The sequence below is a fragment of the Marmota monax genome, unplaced genomic scaffold (genome assembly GCF_021218885.2).
Source record: "Marmota monax isolate L192 unplaced genomic scaffold, Marmota_monax_Labrador192_F-V1.1 WCK01_AAM20220418_F8-fsc00031, whole genome shotgun sequence".
Lineage (NCBI taxonomy): Eukaryota > Metazoa > Chordata > Mammalia > Rodentia > Sciuridae > Marmota > Marmota monax.
In genome coordinates, this window is record NW_026695197.1 from 6,864,599 (window position 1) to 6,885,828 (window position 21,230).

Sequence of the window (21,230 nt, forward strand, 5' to 3'; positions counted from 1 at the left end):
AAAGAAGCTTAGGTTTTTTGTTAATAAATTAACTTAGCTAGGGTATGTATAAGTGTTGAAACTGTAATTTGAGCTTACATTTGAACTTTAATATATTGGGCTTTGTAAACACACACTCATTTCTGTTTTAGTGTGATGATTGTATTGGGGATTCCTAAGACCACCCCTGTGTTCAGTGATTGGTAGAAGGACTCAGGCTGTATCACATAGTCATACTAACAGCTAAGATTTATTACAGCAAAAGGATACCAAGCAAGGGGAAAAGTTGCAGGGATGAAATGGGGAGGAGCAGGTATAGTCTTCTAAGAACCCTCCCTGTGGAGTAACAGAGGATGTGCTTTAATTCCTTCAGCAATGAATTGTGAGAACACTTGTGAAATGTTGTCTACCAAGAAAACTCATTAAAGATTCAGTGTCCAAGGTTTTTATTGGGGTTGGTCACGTAGGCATCTACTGTTTAGCACATAGAAAAATTCTAGATTCTAGAAGGAAAACAAATGCGTGGCATAAATCATACTGTTTGTACAGTTTAGGTACAGTGATCCACACTTAACATTTAGGGAAGGTTTTAAATGGGTATAGAGAACTGTTTTACCATTCAGATTCCTAGGTGCCAGCCAGGGGTAACCTTGCCAACCATGCTTTTATAAGGATAGCAATTTCAGGGCTACTATGTTAAAATTTCTCCTGTCCATTGATTTATTCATTTGAAGGGATTGTAATTATGATCACTTACCTTCTGACAAATAGAGAAGTAGGTATTATGGCAAACCACATTTTAAAATGGTATCTGTTTTGACTGGTCTCAGTTGCCATTAAAGGAAAGTCTCACACAGCTCAATATAAAGTTGTACTCATTGCTGATGTTTATTATAGCAAAGGCTACAGTACAAAACAGCAGGGAAAAGTTGTTCAGATAAATATAAGAGAGGTCAGGCTTAGGCTTCTAAGTCTTCTGAGAATCATATGAACATGCTTTTCTCTGGCTATAAATGAGAGAGACACATACAAAATATCTGTAGCCATGGCTGTAAGTAGTGTTAATCTTATAGGGAGCTGATCCCACAGTTACATTTATTTCTGCCATATAATTATCTCTGGCAACTGAAATTTGAAACCCTAGACAGATATCAGGTACACATCACAAATCTTGACGATTCTTTAAATCCTGCTAATAGCTTATTACAACCTGACCATTGCCTGGAACATACAGAATAAGATCATTAACCAGTAACTGAACATTCTAGGGTTCAGTTCTCAGAGTTTGGCTATGGTTACCACCAAGGCTCAGATATGCCCTAGAGATTAAAAGAGTACAGACCTGCTGTGTTTAATTCTGTTTTTATGGTATCTTACATGAAATAATGAGTGAAGTATTTGATGATAGATATAGTCTTTGGAGCATGATATTATAAACTTAAAAAAAGGCACAGTGGTGCATGCCTGTAGGCAACTTAGGAGGCTGAGGCAAGAGAAATCACAAGTTTGAGCCCAGTCTCAGCAATTTAGAGGGGCCCTAAGCAACAATGAGGCCCTATTTCAAAATAAAATAAAGGTTTGGGGATGTAGCTCAGCATTAAAGTGCCTCTGGGTTCAGTATTTAGGACAAAAAAAAATTGAGATAGTAGAAATAGTTGATAAATTTCATTTCTCTGAGGGGAAATTTGTAGATTCTTTTTATTTAGGGATTTATAGAATTTCCAGCATTTTTGTCCACAACTATCTGATTTATATGCAAATACATCTTGCATTACAGAACAATAGAGAAATATGAATTTCAAATAGTTAAATCAATATATATGTTGGCTTTTAAATATACTGGGATCCTTTTTTTTTAAAAATAGAATTTGCAGATTCACAGAAATACCAGTTTCACAAAAGCAAACAATGCATAATTTTAAAAATTGCCTAATTTTAGGTTTTTGAACAAGTTTTTACTATTCCATTGCTATTTGAACTCTATTTCATGTTATACAATAAAGACAGTTTACATGGGGAAAGTTCCATGCTTGAAAGTGAGAAGTTATAAATTTAAAAACTTAAATAGGTTTCCTTTCCTTTTTCTTCTTTTTTTTTGGTGTGTGTGTGTGTGTGTGTGTGTGTGTTTTGGTACTGGGGGTTTGAACTCAGGAGCACTCGACCACTAAACCACATCCCCAGCCCTATTTTTGTATTTTATTTAGAGATTGTCTCACTGAGTTGCTTAGCACCTTGCTATTGCTGAGGCTGTTGGCTTTGAACTCAATATTCTTGTGCCTCAGCCTCCCCAGCCACTGGGATTATAGGCATGCACTAGCACTCTCGTCTTTTTTTTGCGGGGGGCAGTAATTTTTACAACTTCATAGACCCATTAATACCAGTAGTAAGCAATATGAACCTTCTAGGGTGAATATAAGTATATAACATTTCCCCAACTTATTTTTGGGGGGTACCAAGGATTGAATTTAGGGGGACTCAAATACTGAGCCACATCCTCAGCCCTATTTTTTTGTATTTTATTTAGAGACAGGGTCTCACCGAATTGCTCAGTGCCTCGCTTTTACTGAGGCTGGCTTGAACTCATGATCCTCTTGCCTCAGCCCCTTGAGCCACTGTGATTTCAGGTGTGCACCACCTTGCCCGGGCAACATTTCCCCAACCTGTTTGACAGTGGATAGAATTTGTTTAGTGAAGACCCACTCAAGTATGGGCCCTGCAATATCAATGTTCTTTAGGAAAAACAGGACAGTGGGGAACATTAATTAAAGGACAGTGGGAAGCCATGAAAAGATTTTAGGTAAAGGAATGACAGAAACAAAACAACTGTAGAAAAAAGCTTACTTGAAATCTTATACTGCCTACTGATAAAACCTGTTTGAAAATTTCTTTATCTGAATGTATCTTTTCCTGTCAGGTTTCCTGGGTTGGTGTTTCTTTATAAACTGGGAAAAGATTCTTTCAGGATGTGTAACTCATGCGGCATTGTATTAAGATTTTCACAAACTGAGAAGAAAGACAAAACAACTCATCTAATAGAATAGTAAACCAGACTTCAGTAGGCACATCAGAGAAGAAATGGAATGACCAGTAATGTCAGAGATGAACTACATTACTATACCAACTATACACTCATGGAGGATTGTAAAAAATAAAAGTCTGACAACAGTAAGCCTGGCCAAGGATTGAACACATCTTCCAGAGTTCCTGGGTAGTTTGTTTCGACCACCTGGGAAAATAAATTGATGATATCTAATCATATTGAAAAACACATACCTTCTGACCTAACATCCCCAGGTATATATTCTAGGTCAGGGGTCATTATGATGACTCATGAATTAAGAATAGATTTTAACATTTTTAAATGTTTAAAAATAGAAATAATATTTTATATATAATTTGTAATTTGAAAACTATGAAATTTGGATTTCAGTGCCTATAAATAAACTGTTGGCTATTGCCACATTCATTTATGGCAGCATAAATTTATGCCAGAGTTCAATGGTTGCAACAGAGAATGACCCATAAAGCCACAAAACAAAAAAACCTAAAAAAAAATTGTTTTCGTACCAGGGGTTGAATCCAGGGGTACTTAACCATATCCCAGACCCTTTTTATTTTTTATTTAGAGACATGGTCTCACTAAATTGCTTAGGGCCTTGCTACTGGCCTCAAACGTTTGATCCTCCTGTCTCAGCTTCCCAAGTTGCTGGATTACAGGTGTGCACCACCATGGCCCCCCAAACCTATAATTTTTATCATCTGGCTCTTTGCCATAAAGGTTGGGAAACCTCTGCCTTACATAAATACTTCTGTACATGTGTACCAGGGAACATGATCTGGATAGTTACATAGCATACTTATAAAAATGAATTTAGCTGGGCACAGTGGCACATGCCTGTAATCCCAGTGGCTCGGGAGACTGAGGCAGGAGGATTGCGAGTTCAAAGCCAACCTCAGCAACAGCGAGGTGCTAAACAACTCAGTGAGATCCTGTCTCTAAATAAAAAATAGGGATGGGTGTGACTCAGTGGCCAAGTACTCCAGAGTTCAATTCCTGGCACCCCTGCCTCCCCAATAATAATGAATCTAGAAAGAACTTAAATGTTCATTAAGAGTAAAGAAACCGTGGTATGCTAAACTTTGAAAGAATACTGTTCATAGTGAAAATGAATTAACTACACCTATGTTCAATATACGGATGAATCTCTGAATACAATGTTAGAAAAACAGCAAGTTTAAGAATTTTCCATTTGTAAACATTTTTCACTACCAAAGAGTGTGTATCAGTGCTCAGAGGAGGGAATGGGAAAGGGGATAAGTAAGGGCCAGAATCTTGAGCCAGGAAGCCTCTTTTATTTTTGTCTGTTATGTGTTTGCTCTTTAAGTTTAAAGCAATACATGTGCCATTTTGACATAGCTTTGTGGATATCATGGCTATTTTGAAGTGAGGATTAAGATATATGTTTCTTAAGACACAGTATTCAAGCCAAGTGTGGTGGCACATCACCTGTAGTCCCAGCAACTCAAGAGGCTGAGGCAGAAGGATTGCAATTTCAAAGCCAGCCTCAGCAACTTAATGAGGCTTTAAGCAATTTAGCGAGACCCTATCTCAAAATTTCAAAAAAAAAGGGGAGGGGGCTGGGGATGTGACTTGGTGGTTAAGTGCCCCCTAGTTTCAATCTCTAGTACTCCTCCCCAAAACAAATCAACACAACAACAACAACAACAAAAGACACATTTCTCAGTGGTTGTGGTGGGAAGAGGGCTATCTGTTAAACACATTGTTTATTAAAAAACCAAAAATGCAGTGTGACTATGATGAAGTTCTTTCATGCTACCACTTTGTAGTTATACCCATCTTCTCCCCCTCCCCATAATGAGGCCATTGAAGCTATTAAAGCATTTGAGTCAAAATAGATATTACAAAGTTGCTTTTAAATATGACATTGTATACTGTCTGTTCTGAATGACTGAAAGGACACTTAACTCATTGAGTTAACTGGAATGTGAATTTACAGGTAGTTTTGTATCTTTTAGTTTTCTGTGTTTGCCAGGGTCTTTGTCTTGAACATATTTACTTTATAAATAGAAGAAACTATCAACTTTTAAGATATTGCTAGAATTTAAATCAGTTTATTACTTTAGAAAATTCAAGATATCAGATACTGCATGCTCTAAAGGGAAATATTGAGCCAGTAAACATTATTGGACTGTACACATAGTCTCTCAGATGATAAGCTTGTTCCTCTGACTTATTGCTGGATTGTTAAGTAGCGTTTCATTTTATAGATATTCAGCTTGCATATCTCTAATCTGAAATCCAAAATATTCTAAAATCTGAAATGTTTTTAGTGGCAGTGTGACACTTTAAAAAATTTTTTAAAGTTTTGGGGCTGGGGTTGTGGCTTGGCGGTAGAGCGCTTGCCTAGCACGTGCGAGGTGCTGGGTTCGATCCTCAGCACCACATAAAAACAAATAAATAAAATAAAGATATTGTGTTCACCTATAACTAAAAAAACATACATTTTAAAAAATTTTTCTAAAGTTTAAAAGTTTGGGTTTTTGGAGCATTTTGGATTTTGAGTTAGGGATGTTCAACTAGTAAAATCGGTACAAATTGCAAAAATCTGAAAAACTCCAAAATCTGAAACAAGTCTGATCCCAAGCACTTTGTATAAGGGATGCTCAATCTGGACTACAATTTGTGTATTTATTCATCAGGTGATGGATATTTGGATTGTTTCCAGATTTTGATTATGATTAAAGTGCTGTAAGGTTTTGGATACAGGGGATGGGATATTTTAAATAATGTGAATATAGTTTTTTTGTGTAGACATGTTTTTCCTTTCTCTTGAGATCTTCTCTGTAAAGCTGAACTGACTATATATCGGTTTAAAAAAACATTATATTTTAGAGACCATGAAGCCACATTTGAAATCCATTTCATGAGTAATCAAATGCTTTGCTAGTGACCACAAGAGGTGTAGCCTTTCATGTGAAATAGCTCAGAATATAAATTCATACATCTGCTTCTGTGGAGAGAACTGTTGTCTCATGACATTGTGCCCTATAATCCCTTTACCCGTTACCATAGTCATTGGTGGCAGCTCACTGCATGTGACACAATATCAAGTGTTAAATTGATTTAGCATGATTTTAAGGCAGAAGTATGGCAGTAGCATCTTTGTTCTCACTTTGCAGCCAGAGAATGCTGATCTGATTAAAGGAAGAATATAAGCAAGAAATCAGAGACTCCAGAGAGATGAACAGAAAAAGGAATATTTTATGCTTAAAGTATTCCATATATATATATATATATATATATATATATTTTTTTTTTTTTTTAGGTGATTTTCAGGTTGTTGACTAGCAATCTTGTGAAGAGCTACTATATCTATTTTATAAATAAACTCACTCACTTTATCTGAATTGTTTAGGTTTATCTATCTCTGCTGGCTACCATGGAACATGTTACATAAAGTTGCCCTTGTAAGAAGAGACTACATCCTGTCAGTGCAGTGCTTCAGAACATCTGCTTCTGTGGCTCTCTGTATGGGGCATGCATGCATAGCATATAATTCCTCAGTTTACAGCACTGGAATGCACTTTGCTTATCTCTCTCCTGATCGGCAGTGATAGGTCTTTGAACTTTCTTGTTCATTACACAGTAACATTCCTTTCCTCTATGAAGTCTCAGACTGCATCGAGCTCAGTTTTTTGAATTTCTTTTTTGGTACTGGGAATTGATCCCAGGGGTGCTCTACTACTGAACTATATCCCCAGTCCTTTTCATTTTTTTATTTTGAGAGAGGATCTTGCTCATTTACTGCCAATGTAGACATGAACTTGTCATCCTCCTGTCTCAGCTACTTGAGTCGATGGTTATTACATCATGCTCTACCTCCCATGGCAAGATGAACTTTTTATGTGCCAGAAAAATTTTTAGTCAAACTATCCTAAGTTACTTTCCATATTTGGTTACAGTTACTCCAGGCACTTTCTCATACTATTACAACAGAAGAATGGGAAGTGGGATAGTGGGAAATAGAAACTAAAAATCAGGGAAGTCAAGAGTGAAGGCTCCATCTAAGATTGTATGATACCTTTTTCTTTTTCATGATGTTTTCTATTTCCTGAGTGATTGGTGATTGTAGAGTTTTTAGGATAGGATTCAGCAGGGAAGAAGGACAGGAGTTACCCCAAGTACCTGCTGCAGTACAGGCTACAGGGAGATCTTTGGATCTAGGAACTGAATGTGGATATTTGAAATAGGCAGGGGTCACTTATTGCTTAAATTCCCAAGTCAAGGGGCTGGGGATATAGCTCAGTTGGTAGAGTGCTTTCCTTGCATACAGAAGGTCCTGGGTTCAATCTCCAGTACCAAGAAAAAAACAAAAAAACAAACCAAAACCCAAGGCAATTAAGAGCTTGGTTTTTGCCTTAGCATTAAATGTAGCAGTTGTATAGAAAGGGAGTTGAGATCTATGTGTTTGATGGATGTGAAATAGCAAACTGGCTATTGTCTTAATTCATATGCCTGATTATAGGGAATTGAGCACATTTCTTCATGGTTGTATCTTTTTCTTCTGCAAAGTGCCTGTTTAAATCCTTTATCCATTTTTCTATTGAATACTGCTTTGTAAGAGTTATTTGTATAATCATGAAATTGCACATTATTAATGAAATTAATTCATATCTTAATATATTAATTAGACAATTCGTTTTCTAGGTTTCAAATTTTAAGTCAGTGTTTTTCCTTTTTTTCTTTATAGGGTGTGAACGTGATTTCTGACGAAACTGGATTGGAATAATTTTCATGATCTTTGTATATTTATATATATATATATATATATTTTAAAATTTTGCATTTGACTTAAAGTGCCATGAGAAAATTTGCATATTGCAAGGTGGTCCTAGCCACCTCCTTAATTTGGGTACTGTTGGATATGTTCTTGCTGCTTTACTTCAGTGAATGCAACAAATGTGATGAGAAAAAGGAAAGAGGACTTCCTGCTGGGGATGGTGAGTAACTTTTTATAATACAACTATTTTGATAAACATATCACTAGTTTTTACTAATTTGAATAATATAAAAGTTAAGCATTTTAGATATAATTCCTAGCTTCCTATATATGTGGTGATCATATTTCTAACAATTCTTTAATAGGTTCTTCTAATATTAAATTATCATTACTAAATCACTCAATTTTGTTTTTATATTCAATATTAAATGTAGTTAAATTTCTACAAATTATTTTATGTAGCAAATAATGTAGGGAATCTAGTAGTTGGAACTATCAAAATTTTATACAAGATTTGTCTAATGCCATATTCTTGCTGGAGCATTAAAATAGTACCATTAGGTATCAAGAGATATGTCTCCTGCCCTGCCATCTTATTTCAGTGGGGAAGAAGTTTTATAGATACATGAGATCTGGAAAGTTCTTTTTGTTAATGCTACAGATAGTTCTCTTTAGTGCTTTTAGGGAGGGCTTAGGATCAGGATATAGAATAGGGGCTACATTGAGTTCCTTGCAATGATATAGGGGGAGAAAAGAAAACATGAAGGGCCAAGGCATGAAGGGCCAAGGTAGGTAGTACTGATATTTTGGCAGAGAACACTTGGAAAATTCGATTTTAAACTCCTTGCATTCATATCAACAAACATGTTGCCTTTTTTTTCTTCTCTTCTTTAGCCATAATGAAAATAACTGTACTGTGAAGAGTTATTAGTTTAACTGTTCAAGGCTCTGAACTGTCTATGATTAGTTATAGATGCATGGCTATATAATACTTCCACTATTTTAGGAATATTATGTAAATAATAGTTCTTTTATCATAGGTTTTCTTAGAGTGTATAGCCACATTTGAATTTTTTACACTTTTATAAGAGAAATGGCACTTGGTCCCTCAACATTTATAATCTAAAAATTATTCATTTGTATTGGTAACTACCTTTTTATTTCTTCTTGGGAAATTTGCCTTCAGTTAGATTCTGTTGCTAGTACAGGATGCTAGTAATACCTAGGCTAACCATTACCTTTTTTAATTTTTACTTTCTACATAAATTTGAATAAAATACAGTTTCATTCAAAGTCAGCTTATTTGTATACTATTTACTTTATGACTCCTCTGTTAAGTAACTTTAGTGGGTAGTAAAACACCAACTTCATAACTGTTGTCAGAGCTAAACCTTCTGTATGTATACCTTTAAATCACAGAACAAATATTCCCATTCATCAGTAAGAAACTCAAGTATTCTTTGCTCAAACAGAATGGATTAACTTTCTCCTCATTCTACCCTAGTTGAATGCCACTGTATAGGAAGCTTATAGTGTTCTATCTTAAATTCTAAGGCCTAAAAGTGAGAAAGAATAGAACCATTAGCTTGTGAAGATTCACTTGGTGAAAATTTTTGAAGTGCTGATATATTGCTCATTCTTTCAGTTTATGAATTTGGATGTTATATAGAGTGTTCATAGTGCTGGACATGAACTATGTGCTAGTCATAACATTGTTGAACAACAACTTAAGTGAGACAGAATTCCTCCCTTTAAGAAACTCAGTCTAATGGAGAGAGAGAATAATTCTAAAATAGTGATATCATAGAAATCACAGAAGTATATAAGCAGAAAGGAAGGAAGGGCTTGGGGTGACTGAGAAGGTGTAACAAGGAAGTGTGCTCCAGTTGAGTATCAGGATAGGCAGGTATTTGATATGGGAGATGAAAACTGACTAAACCAAGAAAAGAAGCATGTGCAAGATAAGAAATGGGGAGTTGATGGGTTGGAGGATGCATGGGATGAATCTTGGGGAGGGAACTACTTCATGATTGTCAGAGAATCCTTATGGCATAATGAACATTTTGGACTTTGTGTTTCGGCAATGACATGCTCTTGAAGAATTTTTAAACCAGGGTGTTAAGTCACCTTAACTCCAGATCAAATCTGTACTTTTAGAAGAACACTTTGGTGGTCTATTGGCTATTGAACTAGAAGAGAATTTGACAGGTAGCAAATACCATTTGAAGACTATGGTGAAATTTTGGAAATGTACCCTGGTTTACACTAAAATTATACTGAAGGTGGAGAGGAAATGCATATATATGAAAAGTGTTTAAATAGTGGAATTTATGTAACTTGGGAAGCATTGAATATTGGGAATAAGAGAAAGAAAAGTTTAAAGTGACTCTTAGGTCTCCTTGGTTAGACAAGTTGGTAAGAAGTGGAACTCCCAGAGGACGAGCAGCTTTGATGTGACTCTGGCATGACATTTGTGCAGTTACCTAAGATGAAGATGAAGTGTTTCTGATATGTTTAGTAATGGAGTTTCTAGTGATCCTGGCATTTCAGACTGTTAAGTGTGGAAACCAGTGGATTTGATGTACCAGTGAAGTAATGAGATGTGTAACTTGTTCTCTAGGAAGTCTTGGTATGAAAGGGAGGTGGTAAAACAAAAGTCAGAAGAAAGGAATGGAGCCAAAGTTGGTTTTCTATGTATGTATGTATGTATATATGTATATTATTTATATTAGTTGAGAAGAGAGGTTTTAAATATAGAGGAAAAAAGGAATACTTGAAAGATCAAATTATGAGATAGTGTGGTATCAGAACCATAAGAAAAGGATTATTATTCTTAAGGAGCATCCTAAGGTAAAATAACAGTTTAAAACCACTAGTGGCATGAACCTCAAAGAAAAGGAGTAGGTTTTGTACAAAAGTACAAAATAAGAGCGAAATGGTTGGAAATAACAGTGTGGAACTGGAAAGAAGGCAAATGAATGATTATCCCAGAAAAGATTATGAAGTTAGTGGAACCTGGAGGAGAGCTGGATTTGAATCAGAATAATAGATGGGGCAAAATGAAGAGGCTTGGTAATGACATGGGGTGTTTGGTGTTCACTGGGATGGACTGAGAAGGAAGTCAGCAGTGGAAGAATAAGAAAAGAGGGCTGAGCTTTAAGGCAGAAGGCAAGGATTGAAGGCCTTGTGAGGTGATGTTTCTTACAAGGCTTTGGAGCAGCTGATATCATGCTATAAAAACAGTCTTAAGAGGTTGAAGCAAAAGGAAGAGAAATGATTAGGGGAAAGAGTACAGTTGAAAACTCTGCCCTGAAGTAAAGTTTCAGTGCAGTGGTTGTACAGTCTGTAGTTCTGTCAGAGCCGAGTAATTTATTATTTGGGTTCCACTTCCTTTAAGAGGGCTATTCTTCAGTGATTCCATAGTTTGTTTTCCTGAGTAGTTCTCTCACAGTTTTGTATGTGGGTTTTATGTTCTAGACTATCTGAAAGTAGGAAAATTCTTCTGATGCTAGAGTGCTAGATGGGGCTTCTTTGAAATATCAAGGTTAGTGTGGGTTATAGCCTAGGAATTCCACTTTCCAGGATTTGCTCATTCTTTCAGTTTATGAATTTGGATGTTATATAGAGCGTTCATTATTTTTACAGGTTCAGTTTTAAGTAGGAATTGATCCTTCATGCTTACCACTCTACTTGATATCCAGATCATTGAAATATTGATGGTTTAATTTTCAGGCTCTTTTGTTAGAGTTATTCTCGTTGTCAAATATTAGGAAACATTGAGGGCACAGTTTACAGAAAGAATTTCCAATGATTAAAAGATTTTGTAAAAATATTATCATTAAAAGCTTTCAGAAACTCTATTAGAATTATTTAAAAATCATTTAGAGTTTTATAAATTGTACATGAGATTGGAACAATGGTTGAAATTGGCAAGGATATTGAAGTAGCAGAATGTTAGAAGTGATTTATTTATAGATGATATTTTAAGTTTAAAAGAATCAGATAATATACTAAATTTCAGTACATCGTATACCTTTGTTTATAGGATACCTATTTTATATGCCACTGTGAAAACAAATGTATTCCAGTTATTGTAATCCACATTCCAATTTCAGAGACGTTAAAATGTGGACAAAAGGTTTTGGAATAGGTGAAATATATTACATAAAGACAATAAAGATGATAATTTTTAATAAGATAAAAAATAGTTTGGAAGACAGTTTTTTTTTTTTTTTTACTTTTTATTAATAACCTCCCCCCACAAAAGGAGTTGTAACTTCGACCTCTTCATTCCATTTCCATGAAAAAAACACAGATTAGAAATTTGAAGGATTGACTAAAGTACACTCAAAGTATGTCCTGTAGTTTGTGTATGTTTTATGTTCAGGCTTTCAGAGTGAATCAGTAGTTTTCTTGGTAATTAAGTTTATTAAAACATGACATGTCTCTAATTATAATGTAAATGAAGCTTAACAGAAGTATTTACTAAAAGTATTTTTGTCCTCACATAATACTTAGGAATCACACTGTGTTAGGTTTTCTTCACTGTGACCAAAATACCTGAGATAAATTACCTGTTGCTTTTGGGCTCCTGGCAAGACAGTATGTCATGATGGGAGCACATGACAGAGTAAGCTACTTGCCTCATTGTGGCAGGGAAGCAAAAAGAGAAGAGTGGGACGCGTAGGGTGCCAACATCCCCATAAAGAGCATGTCTCCATATGACCAGAAAGAAGACTTTGAACCAGGCCCCAACTCTTAAAGGTTCTACCACGGTCCAATAGTGTCACGAATTAGGGACCAAGCATTTTAATACACAGATCTTTGGGAGACACTTATCCAAACCTTCACAGACACCTCTGTCACTCCCTTTTCAAAGTTGATTTGATTCTTAGAATTTATCTACATATAAAATTTTATGCCAAGAAAGTTTTTCAGTTGTTGAAATGATACCTAAGCCCCATTTGAATTAATTTCAAACAAAAATTGTCCTAAAGTCTTTTGTGTATGTGTGTTTTGGTTCTGAGGCTTGAACCCAAACCCTGATGCTTGCTAAGCATGCACTCTAGCTCTGAAGTATACCCTCAGCCCCTAAATACCCTTTTAATTTATAAGAAAGATAGGTGAGTACAAGAAAAGTTAAAACCATCTTTTTTGTTGGTTGCTTTCTAGCACTAATATTTAAATATATTCATAGCTGCATACATTTTATCCAGGCCGCTTTGCCAAGGAAAATTAATAGTTCATGTAATTCTTTAGGATATTAACATTACAATTTCTTCTTTAGAGTATTATAGTAGATTCTGTAAGTCACACAGTAGTTATACAACTTTTTTGGATTGGGGGGTGTACTGAGGATTGAACTCAGGGGCACTCGACCACTGAGCCACATCCCCAGCCCTATTTTGTATTTTATTTAGACACAGGGTCTTACTGAGTTGCTTGGCACCTTGCTTTTGCTGAGGCTGGCTTGGAACTCGAGATCCTCCTGCCTTAGCCTCCTGAGCTGCTGGAAGTCATACAACTTTTGATTAATGGTAATTGTGAATGTGGCTCTGATATCTCATGTGTACCAATAAATTAGATGTAGGCCTTATACTAGAACTTAAATATAATAAGTACCAGGTTATTAAACTTATAAAATATTGCAACAGAAGGATTGTATGTGTTAAACATTCTTGGCTTGATTCTTTAAGATCTCAAAGTCAACAATGATGGGGCAAGATTTAAATTTCTAATCATATCTAGTTTCTTATGCTATAAACAATCACACTTATACTATATAGTTCTTAAGATAATAATTTCTTTTATTTATTGAGTTCTTCATGACCATCACCATTGAAATTTGAAACAAACAAAAGAGAGAACAGAAAATTGAACTTATATCATCAACTTCAAGAGTTGTCAGTTCACGGCTAGTCTTATGGCACAGATACTCTTTCTCATTGTCCCCCAACCTCCCTTTTTTGTTGATGAAAAAGAAAAAATTGTATTGTTCCTTTTTTTCCAGTTTCCCACAGCCGGGATTTGTATCCCTTTTAATGTTGTTTATTATGTTATTCTTCTCCCATATTTTTTTGAATTGGTAGACAGTCCAGAGGTTTGATCAGATTCAGGATCTTTATTAACTCTTAGCAAAAACACATTATAGAAGATGAATGTGTAACTTAATACTCATAATTTTTAAATTGAGCAGCATGAAAATATTTCTCTTTTAACCTTATACCAAAATCAAACGAAGGTAAGAGAAGAATATTTATAATCAGGGCCACTAGATGTCTCCCACCTTTTCTTTATGTGTGCCATCCATAAAAGATCATTGTCACCTCTACTCCTTCCTGTTGATCCCTGTACATTCCAATCCCATAATCTGTTGATTGCTCTTTATTTTTTAGAGGTAAGTAAGTAGACATGATCTTTAAGAGTTTTATGATTAATGATTTTGAAAGTTAAGAAAAGAAAAAAGACATTACACATTTTGTTTTTATTATACTTGTTGAGAATTTTTAAAAAATTCTGCCAACCCTATATTTAAAGAGCTTATTTGCTTGGTAGATAGTTGACAGAATTTGTTTTCAAAACTGTATTATTTGTGTTTCCTACAATTTTAAAAATTATTTCTTAATATTTTAATGTTTTTCCTAAAACCAGTTTATTCTAAGAACAGGGGAAATTATTGTACATCATTTTTTATTAAGAGTTCTATGAAATGGATTTTTATATTCTGAGAAACTTGTTGAAAACATACTGAATAAATTCATACTCTGCATTTCTGATAGTTTGCTTTGTACCACCATCTGCAGCAGTCATCCTACAGAACAGCTTTACCAACTAGTGCTGTTATTGGGCAGATGAAGCCTGAATGGAAGACATGGCTCTTCTATTCTCTTGATGCTACTTAAAAAAAAAAAATCATATCTAATTGGTAGATATTTTGAGAATGCCTAAACAACACAGTAGAAGGGCCCAAAATGTTGGCGTACTCCTATAAACCCTGTGAGGAAGGGATCCCTGTAGGAGGATAACAAGTTCAAGGCCAGCCTCAGCAACTTTGTGAGACCTTGTCTCAAAAGATAAAAAGGGATGAGGATATTATTCAGTGCACCCCTAGGTTCAATCTCCAGTATCCACCCCGCCACACACACACCACAAACATAAAAAAACACTAAAGGAAAATAAAAATTTCAGCTTTAAAAATAAACAAGTAACATGCAGGACATATTGTTTTCTATTTATGGCCTTATCACATTCTCTGTACCTTTTACATGAGAAATATAACACAATATTTTCAAAGTTCAGTATCTCAGAACCTATTTTTCTTGGAACATTTATTAACATCTCAAAAGGATAAAACAAGGAGTAATGTTTGTTAAGTGCTAATCGGGCATATTGCTTACTTTGTATTACACACACATGTACATATAATGCTATAACACTGCTTTTGGTTAGAATTATTGTTCCTGATGCTCCACCTTGCATAAACTTCATTATAATGCCTATCATTATCAAGTGTAGGATTTTCATCTTAACTTATTTTGAGTAGCATTTTTACTTAACATATTAATTCAGCATATAGTTAACAAAGCTGTTATAAGGCACCACACTAAACTCCATAGAAGATACAGGAAGACTCAAATCCCGGTCGAAAAAAGAAATGTGACATAGTGGGGGGTGTTGCAAAACAGGTTTAGTAATCATTATAGTTGGAGTTAGCAATTTATTAGAGAAGTAAGAGTTCCAGATGAAATTGGTGTGATAATCAAGAATCGTAAATGACTTTCATAGAAAGATTTAAAAAGCTATTGGGCCTGGCATGATAAATGGGGGTTTTATATTGCAGAGATAGGAGTGGGAAGGGGATGTCAAGGGAGAGGACCTGTTTGAACAAAGGCATAGAAGCAAGAGAACATGAGGCACATTTGAAGGAAAGTAGTGAGTCAGTATTGAACTGAAGGAAGGAATACTGAGGGGTTGTGGAGGAGCACCAAATGGATAATAGGTTTGGAAAGTTGAATTTAATTCTTTATTAAAGAGGTTGGACTTTAGGAGACCACGAGAAAAACATGAAGGCTATGCTTTGGGAAACTTAATGTGGCAAAAATATTTGAGATGGGAATGCAAAACTATGCAGCAATTCAGATGAATAGGACAAAGTGAGTACGTCTTGAGTCAGGTCATCCCAGCATGGAAGTAGAGGACAACCCAGCCCCTTAGAGTATTAACAGAGTGGGAGATTTGGGGCTCAGAAATGGCTCTAGTTTATGAGGGCACAATTTCAATTCAAATGTTAACAGAAATATAAATTAATTGCTATGAAATTAATTTAAGTTTTTCTTTCTTATTAGTTCTAGAGCCAGTACAAAAACCTCATGAAGGTCCTGGAGAAATGGGGAAACCAGTTGTCATTCCTAAAGAGGATCAAGAAAAGATGAAAGAGATGTTTAAAATCAATCAGTTCAATTTAATGGCAAGCGAGATGATTGCACTCAACAGATCTTTACCAGATGTTAGGTTAGAAGGGTAAGTACCTAGTGTGGGCCCATTAGTATTTGAATGAAAAATATGTTGTGAATTCCTAGTAAATTGCACTTTAGTGCTGGTTGTTCTTAAAGTGAATGTTACATTTATTAAATTACTATTTAATGAAATTAAAGCGTATTTAAATGATAATAAAATAATATCTCATGATATTGCTGATCTAATGATTATTCCAGTTATTGGAAAATAACCATTTATCTTAATGGATTAATAGGAGATTTTAAACTTTGTTATTACCAAAATATTTATGTATTTTTTTTTACAAAAAGATTCAAGTTGTGTATAACATGCAGTGAAATATGTGATCTTAAGGCTACAGCTTATCGGATTTTTTTTATGTATGTATATAACTGTGTAACCATCATCTAGACCAAGACAGAACATCTTCATCACTCCTAAAATTTCCCTTATTTTCTTTTTCAGTCCTTGCTTCCATCCCCAGAGACAACCATTGTTGTGACCTCTCTACACATAGTTTTTGTTTTTAATTTTTTATAAATATATTTAATTTATATAAATATATTTATTTAATTTTTTTATAAATACACACGTCTTTGTTTTTAATTTTTATAAATAGATTCACATGGTAGGTAGGTGTGTATGTATGTTCCTTCATGTCTTTGAGACTCATATTGTTGCATATGTCTGACTTTTTTCTCCCCACCACTGTAGTGTAGTGGTTGTTATATGAATATACCATGTTTTTTAAATACATTGATAGATATTTGTGTTCTTTCCACATTTTGACTATTGTAAATAAAGTAATTGTGACATTCTTGTGCATTCCTTTTGGAGGGCTTAAACTTTCATTTCTTTTGTGGAAGGGAGAATAGGCTAGAAATTTATAGAGCTTTAGCATGTACTGCCAAACATTTTTCCAAAATGTTTCATCAATTTTCATTCCTATCAGTAATATAAGAGGTCTACTTGTTTCTTGTGAAGAAGATAATACACGATATTTAGACTAGATGATAATAGATTCTGTTAAAAGCAAGGGAACTGTGCAAAAGACAGAGGAATTAAGTGATCACCTACATTCTGGCTATTGAGATCCCAAGCTACCTTGCCTCTGTATGGCTTTCATTAATGCTGGCAGGATTTCCAGTCCCCCCAAAATTGGAGAATCTTTTTTAGCAGAGTTAGACTAGTCATGTTGGAGGAAAAAAACACCCTACAAAGACATTGTGGATTTTCCAAAGCTCATAGATGATAAATTCTATTTGAATCAGTTTTTTGGTCCTCCATTCTTAATAACAAACAGATAACCATGGAATACCAGACATCATAGGAAATCCTCAAACATGAAAGGTAGAGTTCAAAACAAACTGAAAAGCAACTTGGAGCAAGCAAACTATTCAGGAAGAAGAAAAAAAAATTTATTAGAGCATTATACTTATATGCAATAATTGGGTTCTTTTTGACAAAATCATGTATGTATGGACTTTTTGTACTCCATTTCAGTCCTTGTTCACTTCCCTTCTCCCTCTCCCTGTTCTCCTTCTTCTACTCTACTGATCTTCCTTTCACACATTTACTTATTTATTTATTTTTGATTTGGTGCTTTCTACTTATAAAGATGGAATGAATTCCCTATGGTATGTTTATATGTGCACATAATGTGATTTCGTTAAATTCATTCAGCATTTTCTCCCCTGGCTCATCACTCCCTTCTCCCTCTAACTGTCCTTCTACTGCACTGATCTTTCCTATATCTTTATGATATTTGGCTCCCCCACCCTCACTTCCTGCCTTTTCCCCTTATTTTACTCTCTTGTTCCAGTTTTTAGAAGGAATGCTTTCAGTTTTTCTTCATTTAGAATGATATTGGCTTTGGGCTTAGCAACTATAGCTTTTACAATATTGAGGTATGTTTTCCTACTGCCCCTCATGTTTCTAGTGTTTTAGTGTTTCTAGTGTTTTCTAGCTTCCATGTATGAGAGAAAATATTTCACCCTTGATTTTCTGAGTTTGGCTTATTTCACTTAGCATAATGTCCTCCATTTCTATCCATTTACCAGCAAATGCTGTAATATCATTCTTTTTTTTTTTCCTTTTTATTGGCACATTATAATTATACATAACACTGGGATTTGTTACTATATATTCATATGTACACACAATAAAACAGTATAATTTGATCAGTTTCATTACCGAGTACCCCCTTTTCTCTCCCCTTCCTTCCCTGATTCCCTTCTTTTTTTCTACTGGTCTCCCTTCTATTTTTTTTTAATTTGTTCTAATTAGTTATACATGACAGTAGAATGCATTTTGACACATTGTATAGTAATAGAGCACAACTTCTCATTCCTCTGGCTGTGTACATGGTACAGAGTCAGTCATACCAGTAGTAATCATACATATATATAGGGTAATAATGTCTGTCTCATTCTACTGTCCTTCCCATCCTCACAATCCCACCCTTCTCATGCCCCTCCGCACAATCCGAAGTTCTTTCATTCTCCCCCCACCTATGGATCAGCATCCACTTATCAGAGAAAATATTTGGCCTTTGATTTTTTTGGAATTGGTTTATTTCACTTAGCATGATGTTCTCTGGTTCCATCCATTTACATGCAAATGCCATAATTTCATTTTTCTTTAAAGCTGAATTATATTCTGTTGTGTATGTATGTATGTGTATATATATATATATATCACATTTCCTCTATTCATTCATCTGTTAAAGGGCATCTAGGTTGGTTCCATAATTTAGCTATTGTGAATTGAGCTGCTGTAAACATTGATGTGGTGATGTCACTGTAGAATGCTGATTTTAAATCCTTTGGGAATTAACAGAGGAGTGGGATAGCTGGGTTAAATAGTGGTTCCATTCCAGGTTTTCTGAGGAATCTCCATACTGCTTTCCAAAGAGGTTGCACCAATTTGTAGTCCCACCAGTAATGTATGAGAGTACCTTTTTCCCCACATCCTCGTCAACACTTATTATTTGTTGCTTGTATTCTTGATCGTTTCCATTCTCACTGGAGTAAGATGAAATCTTAGTTTGATTTTCATTTTCCTAATTGTCAGAGATGATGAATATTTTTTCATATGTTTGTTGATCGATTGTATTTCTTCTTCTATGAAGTATCTGTTCAGTTCTTTAGCCCATTTATTGACTGGGTTATTTGGTTTTTTTAGTGTTAAATTTTTTGAGTTCTTTATATATCCTGAAGTGCTCTTAGTGCTCTGTCTGAGGTACATATGATAAAGAGTTTCTCCCATTCTGTAGGATCTCTCTTCACATTATTGATTGTTTCCTTTACTGAGAAGAAACTTTTTAATTTGAATCCCATCCCATTATTTGATTCTTAATTTTACTTCTTGTGCTTTAGGAGTCTTGTTAAGGAAGTCAGGTCCTAAGCTGACCCGATAAAGATTTGGGCCTACTTTTTATTCTTTTAGGCATATCGTCTCTGTTCTAGTGCCTAAGTCTTTGATCCACTTTGAGTTGATTTTTGTGCAGGGTGAGAGAGAGAAGTTTAATTTCATTTTGCTACTTATAGATTTACAGTTTTCCCAGCACCATTTGTTGAATAGACTATCTTTTTTCCAATGTATGTTTTTGGCACCTTTGTCTAGATTGAGCTAACTGTATTTATATGGATTTGTGTTTGTATCTTTTATTCTGTATCGTTGGTCTACATGTTTGTTTTGGTGCCAATATGATGCCATTTTTGTTACTGTTGCTCTGTAGTGTAGTTTAAGGTCTGGTATTATGATGCCTCCTGCTTTACTTTTCTGGTTAAGGATTGCTTTAGGTATTCTGAGCCTCTTAGTTTTCCAAATGAATTTCATGACTACTTTTTCTATTTCTATGAAGAATGTCATTGGGATTTTTAATAGGAATTGCATTAAATCTTTATAGCACTTTTGATAGTATAGCCATTTTGACAATATTAATTCTGCCTATCCAAGGACATGGGAGATCTTTCCATCTTTTAAGGTCTTCTTCAATTTCTTTCTTTAGTATTCTATAGTTTTCATTGTGGAGGTCTTTTCACCTCTTTTGTTAGATTGATTCACAAAGATTTTATTTTCTTTGAGGATATTTTCAATAGGATTGTTTTTAAATTTCTCTTTCAGTTGATTCATCACTGATATATAGGAACACAGTTGATTTGTGGGTGTTAATTTTATATCCTGCTGATTTGTTGAATTCATTCATGAGTTCTAGAAGTTTCCTGTGGAGTTTTTTGGGTCTTCTAAATATAGAATCATGTCATCAGCAAATAGGGATATTTTGAGTTCATCTTTTCCTATTTGTATTCCTTTAATTTCTTTCTTCTCTCTAATTGCTCTGGCCAGTTTCCAGGACTCTGTTGAATAGAAGTGGTGAATGAGTGCATCCCTGTCTTGTTCCAGTTTTTAGAAGGAATGCTTTCAGTTTTTCTTCATTTAGAATGATATTGGCTTTGGGCTTAGCAAATATAGCTTTTACAATATTGAGGTATGTTTTCCTACTGTCCCTCGTGTTTCTAGTGTTTTTAATATGAAGAGGTGCTGTATTTTGCTTTGTATGTATCTATTGAGATAATCATGTGATTCTTGACTTTAAGTCTATTAATGTGATGTTACATTTATTGATTTTCATTTTTGAACCACTCTTGCCATCCCTAAGATGAACCCCACTTGATCATAGTACACTACCTTTTTACATATTTTTTGTATGTGATTTGCCAGTATTTTATTAAGAAATTTTGCATCTATGTTCATCAGAGATATTGGTCTGAGATTTTATTTTCGTGTGTCTGTCTGGTTTTGGTATCACGGTGACACTAGCTTCATAGATTGATTTTGGAATGGTTCCCTCTTTTCGCTTTCACAGAATAGTTTGAGGAGGATTGATGTTGGTTCTTCTTTGAATGTCTGGTAGAACTTAGCTAAGAATCCATCTGGTCCTGGGGTTTT

General features: G+C 34.8%; 1 protein-coding gene across 5 annotated transcripts in view; it reads left to right on the forward strand.

The window, feature by feature from the left end:
- Positions 1-21,230, forward strand: part of Galnt1 (polypeptide N-acetylgalactosaminyltransferase 1) — a 130,469-nt gene that overhangs the window by 44,873 nt on the left and 64,366 nt on the right. For all 5 annotated transcript variants that reach the window (XM_046428308.2, XM_046428309.2, XM_058573958.1 and 2 more), the window contains 2 exons: positions 7,752-8,001; positions 16,127-16,301. In XM_046428308.2, coding sequence (XP_046284264.1) covers positions 7,863-8,001; positions 16,127-16,301 — 314 coding nt within the window. In that variant the 5' untranslated portion in view covers positions 7,752-7,862. The remainder of the gene's footprint in view (positions 1-7,751; positions 8,002-16,126; positions 16,302-21,230) is intronic.